The sequence below is a fragment of the Aulonocara sp. 'chitande type north' Nkhata Bay genome, linkage group LG12 (assembly GCF_057382095.1).
Source record: "Aulonocara sp. 'chitande type north' Nkhata Bay isolate Kocher_YH1m ecotype deep benthic linkage group LG12, A_spYH_male_GT1.1, whole genome shotgun sequence".
Classification (NCBI taxonomy): Eukaryota; Metazoa; Chordata; class Actinopteri; order Cichliformes; family Cichlidae; genus Aulonocara; species Aulonocara sp. 'chitande type north' Nkhata Bay.
Genome location: NC_141355.1, coordinates 17,084,923 through 17,111,730, shown reverse-complemented (window position 1 = coordinate 17,111,730; position 26,808 = coordinate 17,084,923). Strand labels below are relative to the sequence as shown.

Here is a 26,808-nt window from a genome sequence, read left to right as displayed (position 1 = left end):
AAGGTCCTGGCTTTGCTTGGCTTGAGGTAAGCAGCAGCATCATAAATTCAATTTTGAAATAACAGAATCCAGGATATCCCGTGGTTAACCACCAAGGCACAGATATCCGATTCTCTAACCAAAAGGACAACCCTTGTCTGTTATCCTGTCAGATAGCTGGAATATGGATGTCTTAGGAGATTTCTCAAAAAACAGAGACTCCTGATGCGTGCGGCAGTGAAGAAATGTCACATATTTAACAATCACGACTAAACTTTTGCAGCCGATATGAACCTTTAAGGCAAAACTTGACACCTTTCACCCTATTATTTACATAATACATGTCACAACCTTGTTAGTACAGGTGTGTTCATGCACATGTGTCATTCCTATACTGAAACCAGCTGTGTGATGCAAGGTGAAACTATAGCGGCCATAGAGGCCCAGCCCCGACTACACAATGAAGACATCCTTAGAGATGGCCTGTGTTTACTGTAGGGTTGTCAGGGAGTCCTCCACCTACATGGCAATAAGGAAAGACATTATTTACTTTGGCTGGACAATGATGGCTCTAATCAGATCCCCATGATGTGAATACACTGTTCGGCCTATCACCACCCATTTCCAGTTTCTGTTCACCTTTCACCTCCTCGCCTAAGACCTCCCTGTCATCTTATAGAAACATTCTCTATGGCTGCCTGAGTGCCTCGGTTTAAGTACAAAACCCACAAATGACACCCAGCTTAATTTGAAATTTGTAGGTATTTGCTCTGAATTTGTCAGAGTAAACTGAAATTAAAATTGCTGTCTCCATATGCACAGACACATATCTCTCACGCTAAAACCTTTCACAGGCCGCGTGTGTAATTGTGTTCTCTCCATTTGCCTCTTCTATTGTCATTCCCGCTCACCAGCATGTGAAAAGAGTTCAAGATAAAGTAGGTCACTCAGGTTGGGGAAACTGTCATGTCTAATTGCCACACCATCTCTCTTATCTGATCTGGCGAGGCTGTTATTGTAATGAAATACCAGTGGAGATGAGCCAGGAAAGGAGAAGATTACACAGCATGAGCCATTCATGGCACAATCCATCCCTTCATTGCCCTGGGTTTTCCACACAGTGGGTTCAGGAAGTATGGTGGGGCATGTGAGGGCTGGATGTGGGCTGGAGGAAGAAGGCAGGATAGCTGAGGTAACCACTCTGATAAGTCGATGCGTCTCTGCTCTGCTTTGTGTTCTGACATGACAACCCTGTTTTGAATCAGTGCCACGAAGTTAAGACACAACAAAGGACGATTATTTTCTGAGATGGAAGAGTCAGGTTCCATCCTGGTACTTTAATGAGTGGATGTCAATTTCAATACATCATCACAAGACTGCAATTAATGAATAACACATTATCATCATGGGGTCAGTTTTGCTTGTCAAGGCCAAATCAGGCTTGCTTCTCTCATAGGCTGCCCACTCTGGTAGCTCATCGTAATGCTGCCCTTTAGTGCCCTACCATGGTTTCACACGGTACTGCAGTACTTTATTTTCCCTGATTATTTTACTTAAAAGCAGAAAGTCAGTTGTTTTTACTTCCATACCAGCGGTGGATGATTTAAGATAATCTTCAGGCTGGAGAAACCAAGAAATCTTTGTGATTTGAAAAATACACTTGATCTTGGTTTCTCAGTCTCATTTACCAAAATTACAGGAGTGTTAGTACTGATTTCAACTGTTTAATGTTTAAATGTCATCAAAATATTTGGATCTTGAAATGATGCTCTTTTTTTCACATTCCAGTTCAGATTAAAGAAGCGATTAGTGGTTGCGTGTAATGGAAAGCAACAGTAGTGGTTTAAATCATGGTTTGGATCGATTGACGGGTATCACTCGTGTCTATTAGGCTGAGGTTTGTTTACAGACCCGCCAAAGCTACATGGAAGACAATCAAAAGAGGCCCCTCGCTTTCATTCTGCCAAAAGCTATCCTTTTAAAGACAAGTGAAATAGTGCGGAAAGTCATCAGAGTTGATTTTTCTGGTGGTTTTATTTGATTTGCATGACTCGCGGTTCCTCTGTGATGACAGTTCAGCTGTGATGTTTTATTTCTCTGCTCGCCTCGGGCAGCAACGTATCTTTTGTTTGATCCCTCACAGTTTTTAGGAAAGACATTATGCTTGAGCCTCCGGTGCCCCTCTCCTCAAGTGCTGTGGGTGCTCTGCTGATCATCTCGCCATCTGAGTTGTGGTTTTGGTCACGCAGTTGTCGAGCACGGGCAGCAGGTACTGTGATAAAGCGGCTGACGACATTGATGTGGTAGCTGCGCAAAGCCAGCAGCTTTTTAACACAGAGATCGAAGACATTGTTGAGGTCCTTGCGATCTTGCTGCTGGACAAAACTCCTCAGGGACGGCTGCAAGGAGATGTCGTTGATCAGTTTCTTGTGAAGGGGTGGCATGTAGTCCCTCATGTAGATTAGAAAGGAAGCTGGGGAAAAACAAAAGCAGTGAATTCTTTACATTCATCTCTGGCACAGTTGGGATCATGTTATTGACAATTCGTCAGCCTTTTTACCACTTTTTGGTTCATGTTTGACTCCCAGAAGCTCGTCAAAACAGTGCAGCAGACTGCTTTGTGCAGCACTCCCTCCTGAATACCTCATCGGCGCTGTCTGGACCCCTTCATAAACCAGCCCCTTTGGCATACACGGATTGTCTTTCCATCTAAGTATGATTATGTGACACGGGCACGCACATAGGTCTCAAAAACATGTTTCACTTTGCAACTATGTGAATCGAGAGAAAACAGCAATAGATTTCTATACCCAGACAGGTAGATCCTCATAATGCCATAGAAGACTGAAGGGTCCACATGCACTTAGGGAAGAAAAGAAAACAGTTGTTAATGGGATTCATTTTACAATAATCACGAAAAAAAAGAAAAGAAAAAGGCAAGAATTGAATCATTTGCAATCATTAAAAAACTTTTTTCTTTCTTTATCAATGAACCTATCCCAGCTGGCTTTGGGCAAGAGGCAGGGTCATACATTTCAAGACAGCACAGGTAAACGTTTCAGTCATTTACAAATAACTCCCAATTTAAATTTAAAAAGATTCAGGGAAGGGAGTTTTCTACCCGTGTTAAACATCATTTAAAGCTCTGAGAAGTCTTTGTATGCTGAAAGCAAACAACAAACAGCTGTGATCTTTGGACCCTCGGCTGCCACTGCATTGCAAACTATACTAAATTATTTAACTGCATAGGGATAAAAACACTTTTTGAAACACAGTTAACAACTCAACCAAAAAAAAACATACATACTGTTTAAACAAGATAGAGAACATCATTTCAGCAATCATACCGCATCATATTCCATACATATTAGAAAAGCAAGACCAAAGTTAAACAAGTCCATGTCCTGAACTAACCCTAACCCTGTCTACAGCATAATGTTTTGGGAGACCTGGGTCGTTGACCCAGAGTTTTGAGTTTTCATTATTATTGAACTTTGATTTTGCCATTATTTATCATTTCTAGTCTTTTGGTGTCTTTGTTAGAGTTCTCTGTCTTATGGTTTATGTTTCTGTGTTCTATAGTTGCTCTGTCTCCCCTGTCAGCTGTATCCCCTTGTCAAGTCCGTGTCTCTGTGTTATGTTTCCTGTTTTACTTTGAAAGTCCGTGTCTCATATTAATGTATCTGGTTTTGCTTCCCTTGTCTCGTTAGCCCTGATTTGTCCCAGCTGTGTTTCTCTCCTGTCTCTCATTCACTGATTGCTCTCTCTGTGTATTTAAGCCCTGTGTTTTCCTCTGTGTTGTGATCTACTGTCTACCATGCTGTGTGGTTTGCCTGTCAACTGGTTTGGGGCTTAGTTTATGTTCTTAGTTCAGTTAGGTTTCTGTTTTCTACCATCCAGCAATAAAGCTGAGTTTTTTGAATTAACGTTTGCCTCCAAGTGTCTGCACATTGGGTCCTCCTTACCACCACTCCTGCCTGCACATCAGCCTTCACATAACATAACGTGCAAACATTTTTGGAAAAAGGCTGTAACACATTTAGGTTTTACATCTGAATAAGTACCTTGCATCAGTTTGAGTGCGTCAGTCATGTCCTCAATAGACCGGCTGATGATCTCCAAGCCTCTGGCCACAGCCTCGGTGTCGCCACACCTCACACCATTGATCACCGTGGGAATATTCTACAAAGCAGTGGTTCGGTTAGAAATGTCCTCGCTTTAAGGGTGCCCTTATATTTGTCAGTTAACAACAATTATCAAGTGCACATTTTAGGATGTTTCCTGTTTTTAATGTATCTTCACCTTCACCGCAGGAACTCCAGCTAGCTCCACCAGCAGAGTGACCAAGAAGAAACCTCGGGCACTTTCTCCACCCGGGAGGCTGACCAACAACTCCAGGTTCCTGTTTGACAAATGTAAGCCATGAAACTTTGTGCATATTATAGTATGATAGCACATATTGTATTATACTGTGTGCAGAAACAGAATTTTACTCACTCCATGTTGAAAGGCCTGGCACAGCAGATATACAGATGGACATGAAAAACAGGACATATTTATACACATTTGCTGGGTTTACTCAAACTGCTGGCAGGAGATTAGCGGCCTTACCCGTCAGGATCTTTCCTCTTCCAGTTAGCCAATACTGCATCTGCATGTGTGATAATTGGGGGAAGCCCTAAGCATTGTGACACCTCCCAGTATGGAACAGCCAGACTGCGTGGCAATATCTTAAAAGAATATGAAAGAGAAATCAGTCATAATAACTGAATCACTTAAGGTAACATGTAGCATTCAGAAAACAGGAGGCAAAAGAAAAAGAAAAACTAACAGACAGTTAGTTACCTCAACTGTATCTTTCTCTCCCTCCTCCCAGACGTAGCCCATGGTCATCATGCTGAGAGCCAGGTGGGCCAGTCGTAACTCTTTGTGTTTCTGCAGAAAGTTGCTGCTCAGCAGTGGCATCTGGTCATAGACAACTGTACTGAGCAACTGCTTCACAGTCATCGTGAATGGTGCTTGTCATTATAAATACCTTGTTAATACGGGAGCGCAACTCGTGGGACTGCGCAAGCTCTGGGATTCTCAGGGCGATATCCATCCATGGCTGGTAATAAGGTGGAAGCTCTTCCTTTAAATGCACATCATGAGAAAATGTTAATGTTGGTCAGTACCATTTAACACAACTGTAGTTGGTGTAAAATGCAAACAAATCCAAGTTCATGTTGTCCTCAAATGGCAAAGCAACAAATTCACTAAAATCCAAATGGCTCAAGGGGCTCAAAATAAAATGTTCACAACTTGTGACCATCATGTGTGTTGTGTGCTTGTGTCCAAGCAGGACCTTAACTTACTAAGCTTCTTTTTTAGGAACCAGTTCTCCCATCCATCACTGTGCTTCATGTTTTATTTCTGACTACAGAAGTTATGAACATTATTGTTCTCTCCATTTTTGCTCTCTTCTATATGCAAAAATGTGATTTTGTAAACGTCTTCCAGGAATAATGCTCACTTCCTTCATCTTTGTTGGTCTCAATCAATACTAAAGTTAATATTTTTATAACAGCTTTTTTGGCGCTATAAGGATTAATGTAATTGGCAAATTCTTATTAAAGGTTTGGTTTTTAAGTAATACAATGTGAATAAAATGTAATAATGTTACATCACAAACTTGAAACAAGCAAAGCTAAAATAACACACACAGAACTTCAAAAGAGCTTTTCAACGTACCAAAGGATCTGGAAGGATGAAGCCGAGTTCTTCTGAGACATGGTAGGACTTCAGAGAGAAGAGAGCTTTGGTCTGGTCTGTTTCAGCAGAAGCCATAGAGAAAACAAAGCAAGCACCAAAAACTGCAATGATCCTCTGACAAGCTGAATGATCCCGGACACCCCAGTCTGGCTGGACTTGAGCACAAAGGTATTGCTTACACAACCTTTATACCTGAGTTCTGCTGTTGCACAATTCCAACTGTAGAAAATCAATACTTCACTTTGTGAATCATATAGTATGAAACAAATAATCGGTGTCACGCTTGGTTGATCTATAACCGTCCAAACTGTTAAAGTTATGCAAAGAAGAAACTAAAGCCAGTTGGGATGCTTTGCATGTTGTAAAAAAAAAAAACGCCTTGTTGTTTTCCCACATTTCCTACGGGTTATCAGGAACGTAACTGATAACAAATAAGGAACAGATATGTTACTTTTACAAAAGCACAATCATTTGTTTATCAGCCTTTTGTTTAAGAACTCTTTGACAGCAGATTCATCTGAAACAATAAATAAATACGCTAATAATGAGTTAATAACGTGCGTAGGCGTGTCTTTTTCAATTTGTATTCATATCCTGAAGATAACACGCTCTTTATGTTTTGACTGAGAGCTATAAAAGACTGCTACTTAAACAAAAGTGCTCCATATATCTGGAACAAACTCCCAGAAAGCCTCAGATCAGCTGAAACACTCAGTTTATTTAAATCCAGGTTGAAGACTCACCTATTCTCAGCTGCATTTGAATAAAGCACCAAATCCACACTTTTAAGCTTAAATTTCAAAACTTATATTTTAACTACTGATTTTATTTACTGTTTTTTTAATCAATTTTAAATCATGCTTTTTATTATTTTTGTTTTTTAATGTCTCTGTAAAGCACTTTGAATCACCTTGTTGAATTGTGCTATATAAATAAACTTGCCTTGCCTATAACATTTTATGCCGCGTGGCTTTTATTTTGAAGGGACTTTCTCTACCCTCTATATAAAAGAGGATTAAGTCAAATTTAGACTGTCAGCCTCACCTGCTGGAGGAGACTGAGCACTGCAGTTTCCTTAAACCAAACCATGCACCGCACAGTGTATGTGCGTGAACAGTAAATGAATCAGGCCAGTAATACTCAGTGCTCCAGAGCGCCAACAAACCGGCATTTCACTTTGCGATTTGTCACGTGTTTTGGAAATACTGAATGAAATGAACCCGCACTAGGACATGAATCTGTTGGAGAAGTTTCTTTGTTAAAATCAGCTCAGCGGTCTGATTTCTTTTTGAGCAACTCCACGTAAGCTTCGGTATTGTAACATTTGCAAGTCGGTGTAAAGGTCAGCTGTAATTTGATCCTCTTGCTTCTGAAACATAGATAACAAACACCAGACTGCATTGTTGTGCTTTCTAACACAGATGACAAAATAACTGGAACACTGAGGCTGAGGACAACAGCGGTCTGCCAGGGAGCTGGACTTTAAGGAAGTGCTACTTCACTGACAGTGCAAACTCACTTTTAGTAGGCCTTAACTTTGGAAACCATGGCTGTCAGTACCCATGAGTGAGTTGTTTTTTTCTTTTGTGCGTGTGTGTTAAATCACTGAAGTTAAACAATAGCTAAACTTCCTGCCAATTAGATCCATTGATATGTTTTTGCAGTTAAATAGCTGACATTAGCTAGCTGCTGACACTGAAGGATGATGTATGGTGAAGGAAACTGTTTCCAGGGCCTACTCCGTGGATCGGCTTCCTCCGAGGCGTGGACGTCTATCAGCAGAGAATGTACCTTCACCTATCAGCAGAGAATGTCCCTTAGTCTGTAACACAGTCAAATATATTCTCAAGTAATATTCAAGCATGCCATTCAGCGTGTTAGTACGAGCTCGGGAGCAGCTTGGGAGAACAAGAAAACAGAGACTGCTTTAGATTGTCTTCCCAAAGTGACTCAACTTTATTCACAAGTACAACAGTTTATATAGAGGGTAAAATTCATGAGACAGCAGATTTATCAGTTTAAACCAGTACAGACCAAGATAAGGCAGCGTCTTCCTGCCCATGGGTGAAGAAGCATCCTTTGTGTAGTTTATTAGTTCAGCTACAATTGTGATTATCTCAGCGACATATTTTCAAGGCACAAAACGAAGAGTTCTTACATTAGTGAAATCTGAAACAAACCATTTGGCCTTCAACAGGCGTCTAAAAGATTAAGAAACTAATGTAGCTGAGGGAGTGATCTCTGTGGTATTTCAACCTTGTACCAGCCTGTGATTCTCACACATCAATTCTTGGGTCAAAGAGAAAAATAACTAAAACAAAAGGGGCCTTATTGAATGACAGAGTTTTCCTGCATAATGTCACTATAAAACAATATCCAGTAAATGCTCCCATGGTACTAAAATACCTAACATATGGTGATTATGATAAATGTCAAGTAAATCCAGGAGAATCTGATTCACTGAACACAGTTGTTTTAATGCTGAAAATAAAAGCTTTAACACAAACTGATGAACGGCGGTGACTTACAGACCTACGACTCTCGTAGGTCTCTTGGGTCTTTATTGCTAAGTAAGAAGCTCCAAACAGAATCATTTTGGTAATATGAAAGAAAAATAATTCAAATTTGGGAATTTAAAAGTCAAAGTATGTGCTTGCGACCAATGTTCCCTCTAATTTTTCATGTGTCTGAGCGAACACACAAACTCCCTGAGCGGTCCCTTGGACCACTGTGAGCAACATCAGTAGACATGTCCACTGTGGTCACGCCAGCATCGAATCCATCCAAGTTACATGGTTTATTAATTAATTGGCTAATTATTAATTACAACATTTACATTTATGTTAGACTACTTTTAATTAACTGCTTTAGCCCACTGGCGCAGCCAGTCACTTACTGACTAACACTGCAAAACAGAATTGTTAAAGTTTCAATTTTAATTTCAAATCAGGTTAGATTTTTTTGTGCGCAACGCAGATTTTTTGTGCGCAGAGACCGTGCCAGCATTGCGCAATTGCGCACGCGCGCAGCTTAGAGGGAACATTGCGTGACACTGTAATGACGAGGCAAATGTTAACAGTTAACGTATTTGTAGTGATAATGTGAGTCATATCAAAATATAAAATGTGCACTTCATAACAACTTGTAAAAAAGGGACAGAGTCTCAAAAGTCTGCTAAAGTCTGTGTATTTCCTTTAATATATTTGTATTATTTCTTAATTTCTATTAGTGTTTAAGCGTTTTTTAGTTAGATTGTTATTATTTTTTTCTTATTGTTGTGGGTTTTTTTTATTAATTAATTTATTTACTTAGATTGTACTCAATACAATTAGTAACTTCGTTTTCATGGTGTGGTAGTGTCACAATTACAGTGAAGTCTCTTATGTCTTAAACAAACAGGAATTTATTCCGTTTTTGTCGTGTATCCGACATGCCTGCAAGTTGCTGCACGTGTAGGGTGTGTGAGTGTGTGTGTGTTTTAGTGTATACATGCATTCAAAAGTTAATCCCTGGTCTTTCTCCGCTGTAAATCCACCTGACACACCCCTTCTTACACCACTATGATTAGAAGGGAGCTGATCATTCATGCTTAACGTGTCCGAGGTCTCGCGGGTTGCATGAATTAATCATAACCTGGGCTAAATAAAGTATGAGCGGATCAGTGTTTTGTAATAAATAGGTTTGGGGGTTTTCTTTTTTCTTTTTTTTCCCGTCTGTGCGCCTGCCTATTATTAGCTACGCAGGCCATCCAGTAAGTGGAGGTGGGTCTATGACGGCCAGGGCTGCAGCTCTGCATCGCACCGTTAGACTTCACCTCAGCGTCCGCGTTTCTGCCAGTGCCATCGGGCTCGTCACACCGATCCAGAGCACCTTTCCTGAAACATCGGCTATTTCCAAGCCTCGTTCACCTCGCCTTGAAGATGAAGTTAAATACGAGCTGCCGTCAGGTGCAAGACGCATCCGATGGAGCCCTGCTTTTTATCTCGTTCATCGACCAACCCGATGCAGCACTTCCTTATGTTGCGGTAAGGATGGTCGGCAACCGTTATGACCACAGCGTCAGAGTGGTTTTAATTCGCTTATTTTATGGGGGGAGGCTGGTTTTTGCGATGAACTCGGAGCCGGATAAACAGGCTCAAGAGTCAGTGACGGGGCGTTACATAACGTGTAATGCAGCAGAGCCTCATGACTAGTGTCTCGGTGGTGGAGGGAGGCACTGTTCGGTCCTTCTGGTAGGGTATGCACGTTTTTATCATCCTTGTTATGGCAGATAACCGAGGCTCCTTAAAAAATGTGTTTTTAAGATGATCGACTTAAGGCACTGTGCGTTATATAGTATATCTCACCACATTTTAAAAAATCATTAATTAATTCGTGAGTTGCGCATTGTAGTCTGTAACAGGAAAGGGCATTTGAATGAGCAATTGTAGGGGCGGGGTATCTCTATAGTATCAGACAGGCCCAGCCTAAGGTCAGACTGCGAGTTGTTTTGAAAGGTGAGAGAAGCCTATGGTGATGCGGACTATGCAGTGAATGAAGAGCCCGATTTTTTTATGAATGGCTACAAAGTGACCATGAGGCAAAGAAATCATAGTAACCCTTGATAGTAATATTTAGAGCACTGTGTGAACCAAAGTAAGCAAATGATGCTGCAAAAGTGTTTTGGATAGAAAGTCCTTTTAGTATAAGAACAGCAGAAGTTATGCTTTAGAAAGGGAGCTGCTTTTTTGTTTTTTCCTGATAGTGGGCACTTGACTTCCAGGTAGGGGTAGCTGGCTTCATTCATAAGAAGGCAGCACTATCTGAGAATATAAATATGAATGGAGGCTATATTCCAGTCCGCTTACGCTTTCAAGAGGGGGGGGGGGGGGGGGGGGGGCTCGGATGGAGATTTCTTGTTTATTCGTGTAAGCTCTGGATGTGTAAATTAAACATGGCGTGACTTGGGTTTCAGATGGTTCAAAATCACGTTACGACACGTAACAGTGGCGTTGTCTCTATACATCAAATCAAAAAAAGAGCATAAATCACAGAGGCTTGTCTGATATAGGGTCTAACACACTGACACCAACCACAGTTCCCTTGGAAACTGGAACAGCGACCTAAATCGTCAGCAACCATTTTCAAGACACAGAAATAGTCTGTTTACCTATTCCTATTGTTTCATTTAGGTACATGCCGCATGCATGAGGGCTGTGATGACTTAAGTTATAAGCTCTGAGGTATAAGGTTGGGGTGCTATGCTTGAGATGTAATGACATGGGGAAAAAAGAAAGGGAATTTTAGGTTTGCTGATGGTTGGAAGAATTGCAGGGATGTGTCACACATGTAGCATTGCAGCAGCCTTTATTAAAAGAGGAGCAGTAGCATTTAAACTTATTTAACTCTTTTGAAACTAAGAGTGCCTTTTCTCTACCTTTTAATTAAGGTTGAATAAAACCAACCTATCGCCTAGCTCTGATTTGCTGTATATTTCCCGTTGTTGTTTGCTCAGTACTTTCATTCTTTTCTACATCAGGAACAATAAAAGGGAACCTGTGAATAGACACAAGGAAGTCACGAGACCATCCCCTGATAGCTCTGCAGGCAGAATTAGCAGTGCAGATGAAGCCTTGTCAGTGTCTGTCCCTGTAGCGTTCATGGCAGGGTAGTATAGGACTGAAAGTGCTAATACACGACTTTCTGCACACCTTTATATTCTGACAGGCCCCAGCTGACGGATTCTGATATGGACTATGAGAGACCAAACGTTGAAACTATCAAGTGTGTGGTGGTAGGAGACAATGCAGTTGGGAAGACCCGCCTCATCTGCGCCCGGGCCTGCAATGCCACCCTGACTCAGTACCAGTTACTCGCCACACATGTACCCACGGTCTGGGCAATTGACCAATACAGAGTATGCCAGGAGGTGAGTAAGAAAGCTCAAATAGTTTGGGTTTTTTGTCCCTTGATATAGAGAAGCTGGTGGTTGTAGAAATACAAATATTTTTTTGGCATCTATCAGGTTTTGGAGCGCTCAAGAGATGTTGTGGATGATGTCAGTGTGTCACTCCGCCTTTGGGATACTTTTGGAGACCATCATAAGGACCGGCGTTTTGCATACGGCAGGTGGGAAAATGTGAAATTCTATGGTCTTTTTACCATCAGTTGCTTTCATCTTACCTGAAATAAGCAAGTTTGCCCTCTGGCTTCCCTTCAGGTCTGATGTTGTGGTCTTGTGCTTCTCAATCGCCAATCCCAACTCTCTGTACCATGTAAAGACTATGTGGTACCCTGAGATCAAACACTTCTGTCCCCGTGCTCCTGTCATCTTGGTAGGCTGTCAGCTGGACCTGCGCTATGCTGACCTGGAGGCAGTGAACAGGGCACGGAGGCCTTTAGCTAGGTACTCAGTTTTGCATTTATCTCTCTATATGCAAGAACCTTCAAGTTTCATGGCCGAAAGGTTGATTTACTTCCGATTAACTTCTGATATGTTATTTTTCAGACCAATAAAATCCAGTGAGATTCTTCCCCCAGAAAGAGGCCGGGAGGTGGCCAAAGAGCTGGGAGTACCATACTATGAAACCAGTGTTGTTGCTCAGTTTGGAGTCAAGGACGTCTTTGATAACGCCATCCGAGCTGCGCTCATTTCACGCCGCCACCTGCAGTTTTGGAAATCTCACCTCAGAAATGTCCAGCGACCTCTCCTTCAGGCACCCTTCTTGCCACCAAAACCTCCCCCACCTATAATCACTGTGCCACCTCCCCCTACCACCACAGAGGAGCATCCAGCCGGTCTTCTCGAGGACCCACACTGTGCCGATGTCATCCTGGTCCTGCAGGAGCGACAAAAGATTTTCGCACACAAGATATACCTGGCGACATCCTCTTCAAAGTTCTACGACCTCTTTATTATGGACATGCAAAATGAGGAGACCGAAAAGCCCCCTCGGGGTCCGATCTCTGGGCGAGAGCTGCTGATGCGTGCCGCAAGCTTTGATGTTTGTGAGAGCAGCGATGATGGAGACAAGGCCAACCTGAGGGCCTGCACTAGTGATGGGACCTTGAAAGACTCCGAGGTCGCCCGGCGGGGCAGACTGCTCTCCTCGTGGAGCCGAGCCTTTGTCAGCATCCAGGAAGAGCTTGTGGACGACCCCATAACATACAGCCCCAGGCCTATGACTGTAGTCCACATGGACCAGTCCATGCAGCTCGGTCCTTTTCGAGCAGTTCTTCGCTACTTGTACACTGGCCAGCTAGACGAGAATGAAAAAGAGCTAATGCACATTGCTCACATCGCTGAGCTGCTGGAGGTCTTTGACCTGCGGATGATGGTGGCAAACATACTCAACAATGAAGCCTTCATGAACCAAGAAATCACCAAAGCCTTCCATGTGCGGCGGACAAACAGAGTCAAAGAGTGCTTGGCCAAAGGCACTTTTTCTGGTGAGAGCAAATCATTACATGTATTTGTTTGTCTGCCCAGCTTGAAGTAGAGTGGATGCCAGTGTAAGTGAGGTTTTACTAGCTCTCACTTCTGCGTTGCAGATGTAGTTTTCAAGCTAGATGATGGGACGATCATGGCCCACAAGCCTTTACTCATCTCTAGTTGTGACTGGATGGCAGCTATGTTTGGCGGGCCTTTTGTTGAGAGCTGCACCAAAGAGGTGAGTCGAGGACAGGCTAAAATCAGCCCTGTATGAAACACGTAGTTCAGCATTTATAGTTACATACTCATTACCAGTCAAATAAAAGTGCATTTAATTAGCTTATAATTAAAGAAAGCACACTTGTGTAGCACATCTCAAATACACAAAGTGGCTCGTGTAGCACACCAATGGACTACGTGAAGTGTGTAAAAAGTATAATTAGAGGACTGCAAATCTGCTCTAATACAATTACACTGGCTTTGTGATCCAAGTGTACTGCAGTTCTCTGAGGCCTGCTAATTGTGCCTGATTCTACTATGAATTAAAAGTACTACAGATTCATAAAACGCCTGATAGGAGAAAAGGTTTTTAGATCGTTTGGAATTGAGATTGTGTCTTTTCAAATGATCCATAGTGTATCAGATAGCTCTGTAAAGCTATATTTAGATCACCTATGAAACTCACGATGTGTCCCTCTCTTGCTGCACAAAAAGTAAATATTTTTTGTAGTCTGATCGTGTAAAATGTTGTACAGGAGATTCCTTCTCGCTCTTCCTCTCTCTGTGCACACCTGCTGAATCCTTCAGGACCTGAATCATGTTATATTTTGTATGTTTTCTGCTCCTAAGGTGCTGTTCCCCAACACAACTCGCAGCTGTATGAGGGCTGTGCTAGAATATCTGTACACGGGCCGCTTTTGTTCTCGCTCGGATCTGGATGCAATGGAGCTCATTGTTCTTGCCAATCGACTTTGCCTCCCCCACCTGGTTGCACTTACAGGTATTACATTTGGTATCATTTTCCTGTAAAGTACAGGATTGTATGACATGCAGCCGCAGTGTGCCCTTCCAAGCTGTTGCCTACAGAGAGCAACTTTTATGTTTCTTTCAGAACTCTACACAGTAACAGTGCTGACGGAGGCGGCGATGATGGGGGCTGACATCGATGGAGATGTGCTGGTGTACTTGGATATGGCCCAGGTAGTGTGACCTGCCAATCATTCCGAGCAGGGATTGTTCTTAACGCACTTACACAACGCTGTGACAAAATAGATTTTCTTTTTATTATTAATGAGGGCATTTCTCAGAGGGGACTTCTCTTGAGGCTAAAATAGTTTTCACAGGCAGTAGGTGGGGCAAAAGACACATTAAATTAAACTGCCCTTACCTAGCTGAAGGATTTTTGGTGTAGTGAGCAACTGGGAGACAGGAATCATGCTCAGCACTGTACATCATCCTGTCATTAAGTTTCAAATGGGTATATTTTCCATTTACCCGGCAAGCTCATTTTGCTCATTTTTAATTTATTTGGTGCAATTCACCACTGAAACACAAACATTAAAATGAATTTTCATGTTGTTTTTTTTAATTACTACACTGCCGCCTGCTTTGCCAGACCAGAATATAGCAAACAAATCAAACTGGCTAATGGCTGTTAGATTTTTTTTGTTTGTTTTCTGTGTGTTTGTGTTTTCGCTTGTTAGCAAGGAAAAGAAAAGGGGTAGATTTGTGGGAAATATATTGGAGAAAGACTGTTGATATATATTGGAATCCTTAGAATTTGTTACTTTCTGCTGTACTTTGTTAGTTGCCATGCTAACTGCAGCATGCTAAAATTAGCACAGTAATGCTACCATGACTAAGCTTCTAAGTGCAGTACAAATTTACTTAATGGCTCTGACAAAGAAGTGTAAACAAGATAGTCTAAATGTAAGGTCAACTCAAATGGCCTCTGTACTCCAAATATAGATTGTTTTTTTTAATATGTGCACTTCATGTCAGCAAACCCCAGCACTGCTTTTTATCTCCAAAACAAAACACACAGAGTGATGATATATGACTTTGTGTGCTGACAGTTCCACGGTGCCCAGCAGCTCACTGGCTGGTGTCTTCACCACATCTGTACCAACTACAACAGCATCTGCCGCAAGTTTCCCCGAGATATGAAGGCCAAGTCTGCAGGTAACAAACATCTGATTAATCTTTAATGCTCTCCTCTCATTAGTAGCGAACACCAGTGTGAGACAGAGAGTAACTAAAGAAAAGATTGTCTTGAAAATATTTATTGTGATTCAGAGAACCAAGAATACTTTGAGAAACATCGCTGGCCGCCGGTGTGGTACCTGAAAGAAGACGACCACTACCAAAGGGCACGCAAAGAGCGCGACAAGGAGGACTACCTGTACCAGAGGAGGCAGTGTAAACGCAAGTGGCTCTTCTGGAACCTTCCTTCTTCCCCTAACTCGAACTCTCCATCTTCTGGCTCATCTGCAGTCATCTGACGGAGTGGTAAGGAGAGGCCCACTCTGCAGCGCGTCAGTGTGGATGCAAGCTGTAAAAGCTCCAGTCAAACATAAGCGCTGCTGGCTAGATATGCCCCAATTATTCAGGCACACAGTTACATTTACTGTTTGCTTACCTCTGCAGTCAAACAGCACTCCAGGTTTCCAAGCTCAGCTCAGTCTAGCGGTCAAAGTAATGAGTTTTGTTTCTTAGATTTTTAGCTTGTTATACGCGAGACTCAAATCTCAGTGATATGAACCTTACTGACAAACGGTACAGTATATCTGGCGCAAATATCACCTCACGTGGATTGTTGTGCGTTCTGCCACCTGAGTTTTAAGTTTAAAAAACAGGACTCTGCTGGCACAGAACCTTTCACCCGTGGTGTCATCAGTTACATTGAACTGATAACCAAGTGCTGCTAATCAGCTGCAACAACCAGCAATTCAACACAGAATTTAAGTCTCAGAGATATAACACACAGGATGTAACAATAGCATGGCCTACCTGGAAACAGTTACTCCGATCATGCCTATTATTATCGTGGATGCATAAGTTATAAAATACTGGCAACTTCTACTCATGTATATTTTTGTACAGTCGTTCTATTTTTGAATGTGTACAGCTTGCATCACTGAAGGCGATGCAAGCCTGGACACAATCAATTTGTGATTTGTGTCCTCTTGTCACAAAAGGGCTGTCGTTTACATGAATTGATTCAGTGTCCGGAGACACAAGAGATCCCAAATCAGAGAAAGAATCAGTCTTTTCAGTAAAATGCCAGCAAAAACAAACCAGATCAATAATATTTACTACGTGTCATTCAATGAGGATTTTTATCAGTTCTTCACTGAAGGTTTCCGCTAGTTTCCCACAAAGCTGCATTTCTGGAGTTGAAGAGACCACGTGGACTCTGTGACAGCGATGTGTATCTCTCTCTCTCTCTGGTGATGATTTAGGCTTTAGCGATTGATCTTAGTTGATTAGAGGTTGCATTTGGATATGTAAGACTCGCGCATGCATGAGGCCTCCTCACGGCCCTTCATGTGAATTCATCAGTACATCTTCTACACACCCAGCACTTTCTGGACTCTTCTCTGCAGAGACAAACACACACACGAACTTCCAGTATTGGCATCCTTTTGAACAGCGTTAAGGACAGTTTGGCATCATGACACACTCAAACAGATCTTTATTATTTCTTTTAAAGGAACTGGGAACTGGCTGCATTGCTAAGATGTTCAAAATGTTTCCAAAACAGTTGTGAAAAGGTTTCAATCAAATCATTTTTCTTGATTTGTTTTGCACGCCTCACAGTATACGTTCAGAGCTGTCATCTACGGTTGTACTTGACTGTCAGAAGGGCTGCAGCATTTCGATCAGCAGTCACGGCGCTCAGTGAAGATGGGTGGTATTGTAAATTGTAAAAAAAATATATCAACTGCAAGTAACTTGCATCACTCTAATGTGCTGTTACCTAAAAATGTGCACTGCAGGCAGTGAGCAGAATTATACAGTATTACCGAGTAATACACACACACTGAATACAGACTTGACTCATCTGACTTGCATTTAGTTACTGTGCAGCTACAAACTTGTTTAATACTCATTGTGCTTACCTCCATTATATATCTTACTATACATACAATTTACAGGCAGTTCAAATATACAGTTGACTACTAGTAAAATAGGATAGTAAAGTAGACACATTGCATTATAAAGATCTACATTCATAAAACATGCTAATGCTATGTAAAAGAATCAGTTCCAGCATTTGCTTTTCAGGCTTGCTTTAATCCATTATGATAATTCTTTTCAACTGCATTTTAAGTAGACATAATTAGAGCCAAGAAAAGAGTTTAAAATAATTAAGTGGTATGAATTAATTCAGTGAAAAAGGCTAAATGTATTGCTTGTATTAATTCCTTGAGTAATAACTACACTGCATGAACAGAGCCCCGCCAAAATAGAAGACATTAATTTGCAGTCGTTTAAAAATGTAACGCATATCAGAGTGGTGGTCCTGGTGTTCGAAGCGGTATCTTTAAATTGCTGTCTTTTATATTAAATCATCTGTTGTTAAGCAAAGAAAAAATTGAGAACTTTCATTTTTAGGAATTTTAATCAGCAGCATAGATGACAGCAAACACCAGAAGGCTGATGACCCTCTGATTTTATTCTAATTCTGAATGTTTTTAAGTGCTCAATTATTTGAGTAATAGATAGTGTTTAGATAACTCAAAATACAGTTTGGTGTACTTTAGCAGCAGGAGGGTCTATATTGCTATAGCTTGCCTTGATGGTAGGACTGATGAAGTTCATCGTTCGTTAAGACATGGTTTCCATTCCTCAGTGCATCGCATTTCTCAGCGAATCTTCTGCTGTTTTGCATCAAGAACACCTCATGCCTTAATGTACAGTGTACTGTAGTGTGTGCTATTGAATGTAAAGTAGTGTTACTGTGGTCACTAGTTTGTTTGCTATATCGTAAGCTATAATGGTGCTCTCTAGGCTGTGTGTGTATCTATAAATGTACATAATCCATAATTTGGATATAAAGCAATCAGTCAGTGTGTGATTCGAAGAGTCCAGTGAGTGTGTGTCAGTTTGAACACTGCTAAAGGTTTATGATTTTGTTTGTTTGTTTAAAGCTGAACGACAAGATTAAAGACTCTGGCTATTAAGGCCACACTAGACTAATGAGAAACCATCAAATTTGTGACATTAACCATGAAATTAATGCAGGGATTTCAAAATTTTGTTTCATTATTTTAAAGTTTCTTTATGTACTCCACTGAGCTCCAATTTCTGAGACTGCATAGTAGCAAAATGCTAAGATAGTGTGGACACTGGAAGCTAGATGGTAACTCTAAATGTAAATACATATATATTTGACTTCTGCAAGTCGAACTCGACATAGCAATCGATACAAGCTATAGCATAGGTTAACATACATACTGTTTTGTACTATGCATAATGAAATGTCTGACTTTGAAAGTATAAACTTGCACTGCTTTGTAGCACCGGGTTCTCTTCAAATTGCATTAAAGGGTACTGCAACATCATTAGATGAAGAAGTAGACAACATCAGGTTAAAATAAAGAAGAAGAAAAATAAGATCATGAATTATAAATTAGTTACTACTGGGGCCCTTTTCCATTTGTTTGGGTGCTAATATCACAGCTGCAGAGAAGCACAAACCAAAGGGAGCTTTAGCAGCACCAGGAATATATATTATATGCTGCACAATCACTACTGCATAGTTTAAGAGGCCTTGATCAGAAATGGTTGAATATTAAATAAAATTAAAAAAAAAAAAAAAACAATAACAGAAAAGAAAAGAAAAAAAACTTGAATGTTTTCTCAGTGTTCAAAACCTGGATGACACTTTGTTTAGTCACCAGGTTTTTATTTTCTTTGTCTTCGTTCTCAAGAGCTGTTTTTATTGTTTGGGAGCTATAAATATGAAATTCTGTAGCATGTGTTCTTGAAAACGTGTAAATAATATTTACTAAATAAACAAAGAGCAACACGTGGAGTCCGGTATGGTGGAGTCTGTTTATTTGGTCGTGTTACGTGAAATTTGTGCAGCCTCATCACACGTCAGAAGGACCGAGCCCTGCGCAGAGGCGGCAGCAGCAGCTGAAGCAGAAGGAGGAACCTGCAGCCAAACAAGCCCCAGCCGACAACTTTTGAGACATGGTAATGTTTATGACACATGCATGCTACTATTCTTAATGCTAGTTTAGATTCCTATTGCCTGTGTGTAGTTTTATTTCAGGTTAGCTGTGGACTTGCGCAGACACTCCGACGCTCAGTAATACACTGCATAAATATAAACAAGCTAAAATAAGTAAAGGCTAAACTTGCTAGTGTTAGTAACACATTAAAAGACATGGGGACTCGCTTTTAGTACAGCCTTGAGTTTACCAGTAGAAAACAAAATATAACGGAAAGCAATGACGTGAAACGGAGATGGGAGCCATTAAAAGTTAAATATAGCATCTAATGCATTAGCAATTCTTGCGGTGTAGCGCGCGACCGGCTCGGTTTAAGGACACACGTGACATAAATTAAAAATTTGTGATTGGACAATGACGTTGCCTACAGCCGTGAGGACCCAATTCCGCCTGTGCTTTTTATGCAAACTACGTTATTTTTCTCTTGGTGTGCAAACATGCGTAGTGATATGCTGCTGACGTGTCATCTAGTCGAACAGGTGTAGGTGAGTTTAGATTAAGCTCTGATTGGCTGAGTGTGGCAGTAGGCGACCTAATTGTAACCAAACCTGATCAAGCACAAAGGACCGGGGAGGGCGGAGGCATACTAGCTTTGCTAATCAGCTGACTTTTAAGTAAGTGAAGGGGAAAAAGTTCAACTGTCCAGGCTAACTGCAGGTGATTGATTTGTGCTTTTGTGTGTCTTTTATGAAGATACTTCTTTATGATTGGAGTTTCTGTTCACACTTAAGCATCAATGTATCAATATGTGTCTACATAACATTAAAAACTACAAAATCACTTACAGCTGTGGCTTTCCAAAGACATTTATCTCCATCAATGTCTGGCAAACATGACGCTCATCATTGATTTTCTTTTGCTTTTGTGGAGCCACACTGCATTGATGAACAAGCAGAGCAAATAGAGACTCTTCTACATCTGCCGGTATGCACAATCGTTTGTTGACCTGGACCTGGACTGCCACTCTGTAATTCAATGTTTCTGAGAGCCTGTTGCTGCAGAATAACACTGTTTGACTCAGAATATTTCCTAAATGATAGATGGCTGGCTAATCGCTGTTGTTCTGCAGGCCATACTGGCTCCTATTTTTGGGCTCATCCTTTTGGGGCTGTTCCACACGGAAGCAAAACAACACACCCTCAGCTCTCAGGATGCTTCTTTCTGTCAGTAAGTCACCAATGAGAGCTGTGATCATAGTGTGTTTGCAATGATACAGTTGTGTTCATATATTTAAAATTTCTTTGAACTGTTCTTTTTCCAGGGTGGAACAGTTGCGCAGCTTAGAGTTATAATATGACAAGAATTAGGTGCACTAGTGTGAGTTTATTTTGGATTTTCTCCAATCCACACAGGGTCAAAAGTATGCATGCACAGTCTTTTCATAAGTGGTGCTGAAGATGCTGCAGTGTCTTTTAACTTGACAAGTCCAAGGCCTATTAAGTTCTTGGTAGTGATCATGGTTGACTACAAGTGGTAGTTTGTCTGTCACTGTGAAAAGGATTTGTTTGACAGCATTGGATCGACCAGTACTCAGAAAAATGGGAAAGTCTGAGGAGCTCTGAGAAGGGGAATTGTAGATTTGCACAAGCTGGGAAGGGCTACTTTGGAGCAATTTCTAAACAACTGCATATTCCAAATTCAAAGAACTGTACTTAAGTACAAGTTATTCAGATGTGTCACCACTTTGCCGTGGTCTGAAACAGGCGCCTTGAGGCGACTATTGCTGTGATATGGCGCCATATAAATAAAATCTAACTTTGAATTGAATTTTAACTGGAAGAAGACCCAACCTGTCACTCTCACATGAGAAGTAATTGAACAACCCAGGAACCGCCAAGGCTCAAGCCTGCCATAAACTGGAAACTGATTGAAGCAAGTTTTACATGAGGGGGTGCCAAACAAGTAAAAGGCCCCTTTTTCAAAGTCACATAAACAAGCCAAATGACTGCTAGAGAAAAGGTTTATGGTCAAACAAGGATTGAGCTGTTTCACCAGAATGACAGGAGGCGTGTTTGGTGGACTGAAAGTGAGGCTTTCAAGCCTAAGACCCATGTACCAGCTGTCAGACATGGTGGTGGTAGCATCATGCTCTGGGGCTGTTTGGCTACCAGTGGTACATTACACAAAGTAGATGAAATAATGAAGAAGGTGGATTACCTCTAAAATCTTCCAACAGCGAGACAGTTGAAATCTGGACACAATTGGGTTTTCCAATAGGACAATCATCCCAAATATACATCAAACTGAATATGGAGTGGCTAAAGCAGGCTAACCTTAACCCAAAGACATCACCTCAACCTGATTGAAAATTGGTTAACTATGCTTAAAAGCCCAGCCTATGCCCGAACACCAATCAGTTTAAATGAATTCTACCTATTCTGCTAAGAAAAGTGTTAAAATATCCAGGCAGAGTTATTCCAAAGTGTCTGCTACAGGTGCATCTTGCAAAGTGACATTGAAACGAATATTAGTGGGGTAGCATGTATATACTTTTGACCCTTTGTGGATTTGAGAAAATCCAAAATAAATTCAAACTTGTGCACCGATTCTTGTTTTTTAAAGTCATTAAAGATGAAAGCTGTGCAATCATTCTTACCTGGAAAAAGAACCGTTTAAAAAAAATCATTAAACCCCCCCAAATTACCATGACATCTATGCCCACAATGAGTGGAGGTAAACATGTCACCACAGCTGTATGCAGGCTATATACACTTTGTTAAACTACCTGTGTTTATCTTACGATGTGCATCTGTTCACTTCATCCTTAATACAACATAATACAAACTATATAGAATTAGTTTAATTTTAATATGTCTCTTCAATAAAGTGGTGAACTAGAGGTGATCTACCCAGAGCTGGACATTTATGAATGCCTCATAATCCCAAAGAGCCTCAGAGAGCAAGTCAGCCAAGTTTGGAAAGCCCCACAGGTGTACTTCTCTACTGCGCAGAAGGTAAGACCTCATTTAAGGAATGTCAGAGCAATGAAATAACCCCTTCTAATCCTGTATTTGTGTCCACAGAATAATTATTCCACTGCTGAGGGTTGTTAAATATGAGCATTTTGTCTTATTAGTTAAAGTATTCTGCAGGGAAAATGGTCAGAATTATTCTAGCAGTTATAGTTTGGGGGCAAAGTTAAACATTATATTTTGTCTCTGTGAAGACAGCGTTAAGTGGGGAAATATGCACATGCTTGTTTCCAACACTAGGGGGCAGGAATGAATAAAAAAAGGTTTCATGTGTACCTAAGTGGGACAGCTCTAGCGTTACATTTCTGAGAGGCATAATTTAAATAACAGCTTTCTAAATCATAAGTTAAAATAAAGTGTTTTTTATATATGTATCACAGAACACTTTAACTTTTGAGTATCCCTGTCCTCTTCTGTTACCACAGCTGCACTCGTCATTGTTTCATTGCAGCAGCCTCTGTCACCAGAGGGGGGTGCAATTACCCCACACTTGTAAGTCTCTCAAGGAACAATTGTCTCAAACAAAGGTTATGTTGTATCTGCACTTATAGTTTGTACTATGAAATTGTAAAGTTGGTAATATTGCTTGGTGTCCTCATTTCTGGTCTTTGAATGACTAAATGTAAAAAAGAAAAAAAATACATAACTCATAAGCAACACACAATAAATCACCACCCTCAGTTAGGTGTTAGTGGCAGTTATTAAAATGAGCTGCAACAGACAGCAAACAAAGATGTGAATGCTTCTCAGTAATGAATCTCTGACATGATATTTTTCACGAGTTAATAAAGTTTAAGATGAAAACAGTTTTAACTCAAGTTTAAAACACACTAAACACAAGATGAGAAAGATTTTTATCAGTACAGCTGAGAAGGATCCAGCCTAAATCACAAGTATTTAATTGAAGCTACAGCTTTAAATTTCTTGTTAGCCTTAATATTTTGGATAAGTTTAATTTGAATATGAATCAGATGATGTTTACTGCTTGTAAGAAGAAAATGACATTAACAATCCATGCCTAAATACAATTTATATATAATAGACTGAAGCAAGAATGGAAAATGAGGTGACAGTGCACCTAGCTGAGGATGCTTTATTGTTCTCTCCAAATCCTTACATTCAGATGATCTGTGTAGTGAAATTCTCTATGCGATTACTTATCAGTGGATCATTTTCTGTGTAGTTGTGAGCAGCAGATTGAAAGAGACATGCGACCCATTCCACAGAAAGAGCGCTGAAAAATCCTACATCTGTAAATTGAAAACTTAAATTGAAAGCCACCTCGATTTAGGAGCTAGTTTATGAATTTCAGAGCTAAGCAGTCTAGCTTGAACATGATCTATTGCCCTTCTCTTGCCCAAACTCCATTTGATCTATGGTCGTATTATCTGTAATGCTGTCTTACATGATTCTCTTTTATTGCTTGAATCAGTGTCAGACAGCAAAACAGATTACATGTTAGATTAAATCAATACAAACTTTATTTGCTCAGCTTTGAAATTCTCAATTCTCCATTTCTCCTGACACTTATGTAAACACACGCTATTGAAGGCTGAGATTGTCGCCCGTGGTTCTGCGGTTGGTCTGCTGGTCCACCACGCTTTCTGTCACCGTGCCATGCTGCCAGCGCTGCTGCTATTCTCTGCCACACAGCCCTTGTACCCGGTAGCAAGAATACAGAATAGTGGCCGCTGAAATCCACCCACTGTAACACCCACTTCATTACTGGGACGGGATGCATGCCTGCTGAGTAATTGTAATAGAACACAATGGGCAGTAGTCCCATAAACCTCAATCTAAATATGTGCTCATGACCAAAAACAAAAGCAAAGGATCACAAAAACTGCGGATTTCTGTGTCCAAACTTCAGCGCTACTGTTCGCCACTTTGAACTTATGTGTTATGAAAACCTGGCGTGTGTGCTAATGGAGTGTTTTTAGAAATCCTGCTTACTCTCTGCATCTTCAGAAGCATCTACCGTGTGAAGTGAGTGGGATACGCATTGGTTCATGTGACTGAACTGAAAACACGGCTGAATTACGCACAGTCTCTTGAGTAAAGGTAAAATGCTAATCGGTGTAGGACAAATGGAGACATTTTAGAAAGAGCTCGGAGTACAGATTCCTGAAGGCCCCATGTTTGACATGAACGTAGTTTCATAAATATTTTAACCTCTGAACCTGTTGGTGGTCTAAAACACTCCTCTGTGACTGTAAATTCTTTGGAACACATATTTAGATTGCTTATTGCTACAATGAGTAGTAATAAGCAATTGGTCATTATAGTTTGGCTTTTCTCGACTGTACTCCAGTTGTAATATACAAAATACACAGTGCAGTCACCTTATGATTGGGATCAATTAGGAAAGAAGGTCATTACTTTACACTTATAACCTAATTCATTCCTCAAATTTAGCACATATTCCACATACGTGATTATATTGATATCTTTATTATCTTCACCCTTATGTACTGTGGGTCATGCATCAGAGGTCTGTGAGTCAGATCTCTGTATGCACTGTATAACACGTTTTAAAGTAACATTTTGCTACCGTTGCTAAATATCAATGTGTATGCACTTTACCAGGTGGTCATTATGAAGAATTCAAGTTTATGCTTTAAAAAGTTTCCTAACCAAATTTCAGAAAAAGAAAATTCAAGTCGTCCTATTTCAAATCTAAACTGTTGTTGTTTCAGTCGATATTAATATCTGCTGCAAATGCCAAAATGCTTTTAGGAAGTTTTGATTCGCAGAAAGCAATAGTGAGTTCATCATGTAGATAAATGCTCTTTGGAGAACCAGCAAACTTGCCTGAGGACAGAAAACCTTTGAAATAGAGCTGTGCTTACAGGAAAGAGTAAAGCAAGAGTGAAAATGAAAGCATTTATTATATGAAAAGGATTTAAAACTGTGCATATTTTGCTGTGTTGCAGGTCACCCAGGCGTGCATTTTGGCACAACAAGAGAGCCTTTAAGTGAATTCTGTCCTGGTTTATTTCAGGCTTTATTGACCATTTGTAACAAGGCAGATTGGATTTATTGTAGTCGTTTTGTTTTTAATTATGGAAAGTTTAAAAAAAAAGGTTTTTACATTTATACATGTCCTTACACATGTTTTTAAAAAGCAGGTAAGAAGCCTTTCCCATGGGTCTTAATTCAGCCCTCGGATAAACTTCTGGTCTTCTGTTTTTACTTCCAGTGAAGTACCAAAGATTTATACGTGCACATGTCTACACCTATATCACTGACTGCTATTAATTCAACTAACTAATGTAAGATCTAAAGGCACTAAGGAATAAGTGACATACAAAGCCTGCTCGCACTAATGTTACACAGTTTGACTATTTTGTTTTAATCTGAAGGACATGTTTGTCTTGTGTTTTTTTTAATGAACCAATTAATTCAATTATTTATTTTAGATGCTCTTTTGTGCATCCGTAAGCCTTGTCATGCTTGTTATTACTGACGCTAATGTGTGGTACGTTTTATTTAAACGATTTTTTTTTTTACTCTTATTTCGATGGTCATTTTTCATTGATGTAGTTTGTGTAAACAACACAGGCCACAGGACTGCTATCTTTACCACATAGTTACTCCAAAATTGGAGACAGTTTTAGAGTTGTTTTTCTTTTCTTTTTTTTTTTTAGTAAGGACCATAGCCACAGGGCACATTCTTAGACATGGGGGATTTCAAAGCCTTGTTTTTGGGTAGACATTTCTTGCATCTGGTGGATGGAATGAGGGTTTAAACCATTACTGCGATTAGAGCTGCCTCACTATGATCTCTTGAGCTTGCTTACTGCTGCTAATAGCTGTTTCCTCTCTATTTCCCTCTATCTTTTTTCTTTTTCGCTTTCTCTCTTTCCGTGAATGATTTTTATGCTTTGCTAAAACATGTGGGGGCGTTGAGAGAGGATTTAAATGCAACGATCCCCCTCCTCTTTTTTTGGTGAATCTCAGTGTTCTTTTCTGCAAGCCTCTGATGACGACAGGGCAGCTTTAAGCCTGGCAGTGCCCACGGCAGGCTGCCGTCTCAGCGCTGCCCACTCTCCTCTGTGTTGGCATGCTGGAGAAAGCGAGGGTGGGGTTCCTCTCTAACAGACCCTGTCATTCCTAGGAAAGCCTACATGTCCACCCATGCAGGATTCCTGATAGGTCTTCATGTTGGGGATGTGATAGCGGCGAGATAAGGGTTTTTATTTTCCGTAGGTGATGGCCTTGATTCAGCAGAGAATCTAGAAGATGCACATCTAGCTGAACCAACATGGCACTTCCTGCACTTTTTATATGAAGTTGAGGGTCAGTTAGTGAAACATGTACCATCTAATTGCATATTCATTGTCATCGGGTGGGTGTTTTTGGCTCTGCTGGATTAAAATCAGCCTGTTTGGCTGGGATTCAGGGAGTTTATTTCCTTAACTAATGTTCCCCTTTGTCATCATAACACCCCGTT

At 40.7% G+C, this 26,808-nt stretch overlaps 3 protein-coding genes across 9 annotated transcripts in view; 2 read left to right on the top strand and 1 right to left on the bottom strand.

Moving 5' to 3' along the window:
• Positions 1–1,275: 1,275 nt before the first annotated feature.
• ido1 (indoleamine 2,3-dioxygenase 1) lies at positions 1,276–8,125 on the bottom strand. 3 transcript variants are annotated; one of them, XM_086313927.1, is made up of 10 exons: positions 5,710–8,125; positions 5,015–5,110; positions 4,825–4,914; positions 4,591–4,709; positions 4,477–4,491; positions 4,282–4,381; positions 4,044–4,161; positions 2,790–2,841; positions 2,540–2,688; positions 1,276–2,452 (listed from the first exon to the last, which is right to left on the bottom strand). In XM_086313927.1, the coding sequence occupies exons 1-10, from the start codon at positions 5,803–5,805 to the stop codon at positions 2,055–2,057; spliced, it is 1,233 nt and encodes a 410-aa protein (XP_086170053.1). In that variant the 5' UTR covers positions 5,806–8,125; the 3' UTR covers positions 1,276–2,054. The 3 variants fall into 3 exon arrangements, with proteins under 3 accessions (XP_086170053.1, XP_086170050.1, XP_086170052.1); XM_086313924.1 differs by having other exon boundaries at positions 4,825–4,944; positions 5,710–8,124; XM_086313926.1 differs by lacking the exon at positions 4,477–4,491 and having other exon boundaries at positions 4,825–4,944; positions 5,710–8,124.
• On the top strand, positions 6,944–19,181 carry rhobtb2a (Rho related BTB domain containing 2a). Of its 4 annotated transcripts, XM_086313921.1 has the most exons (11): positions 6,944–7,042; positions 7,152–7,296; positions 11,437–11,638; positions 11,735–11,838; positions 11,930–12,115; positions 12,218–13,158; positions 13,261–13,379; positions 13,991–14,141; positions 14,253–14,341; positions 15,217–15,322; positions 15,437–19,181. In XM_086313921.1, the coding sequence occupies exons 2-11, from the start codon at positions 7,277–7,279 to the stop codon at positions 15,640–15,642; spliced, it is 2,124 nt and encodes a 707-aa protein (XP_086170047.1). In that variant the 5' UTR covers positions 6,944–7,042; positions 7,152–7,276; the 3' UTR covers positions 15,643–19,181. The 4 variants fall into 4 exon arrangements, with proteins under 4 accessions (XP_086170047.1, XP_086170046.1, XP_086170048.1 ...); XM_086313920.1 differs by lacking the exons at positions 6,944–7,042; positions 7,152–7,296 and adding an exon at positions 9,379–9,755; XM_086313922.1 differs by lacking the exons at positions 6,944–7,042; positions 7,152–7,296 and adding an exon at positions 9,931–9,967.
• A 31-nt stretch (positions 19,182–19,212) lies between these two features.
• pebp4 (phosphatidylethanolamine binding protein 4) overlaps positions 19,213–26,808 on the top strand; it is a 52,835-nt gene continuing 45,239 nt past the window's right edge. The window contains exons 1-4 of one of the 2 annotated variants that reach the window (XM_086312876.1): positions 19,294–19,345; positions 20,254–20,307; positions 20,453–20,550; positions 22,211–22,337. In XM_086312876.1, coding sequence (XP_086169002.1) covers positions 19,343–19,345; positions 20,254–20,307; positions 20,453–20,550; positions 22,211–22,337 — 282 coding nt within the window. In that variant the 5' untranslated portion in view covers positions 19,294–19,342. Of the gene's footprint in view, positions 19,346–20,253; positions 20,308–20,452; positions 20,551–22,210; positions 22,338–26,808 lie in introns of both variants that reach the window. The other variant, XM_086312877.1, reaches the window with a different exon arrangement.

Bases quoted from the DNA above. Each gene is read 5' to 3' on its own strand.
- ido1 (XM_086313924.1), bottom strand. From the start codon at position 5,805: ATGGCTTCTGCTGAAACAGACCAGACCAAAGCTCTCTTCTCTCTGAAG. The intron at 5,111-5,709 runs GTACGTTGAAAA...GTGCATTTAAAG, and splicing joins TCATCCTTCCAGATCCTTTG to GAAGAGCTTCCACCTTATTA. The intron at 4,710-4,824 runs GTAACTAACTGT...TATTCTTTTAAG, and splicing joins GAGAGAAAGATACAGTTGAG to ATATTGCCACGCAGTCTGGC.
- rhobtb2a (XM_086313920.1), top strand. From the start codon at position 9,694: ATGGAGCCCTGCTTTTTATCTCGTTCATCGACCAACCCGATGCAGCAC. The intron at 9,756-11,436 runs GTAAGGATGGTC...ATATTCTGACAG, and splicing joins CAGCACTTCCTTATGTTGCG to GCCCCAGCTGACGGATTCTG. The intron at 13,159-13,260 runs GTGAGAGCAAAT...TCTGCGTTGCAG, and splicing joins GGCCAAAGGCACTTTTTCTG to ATGTAGTTTTCAAGCTAGAT.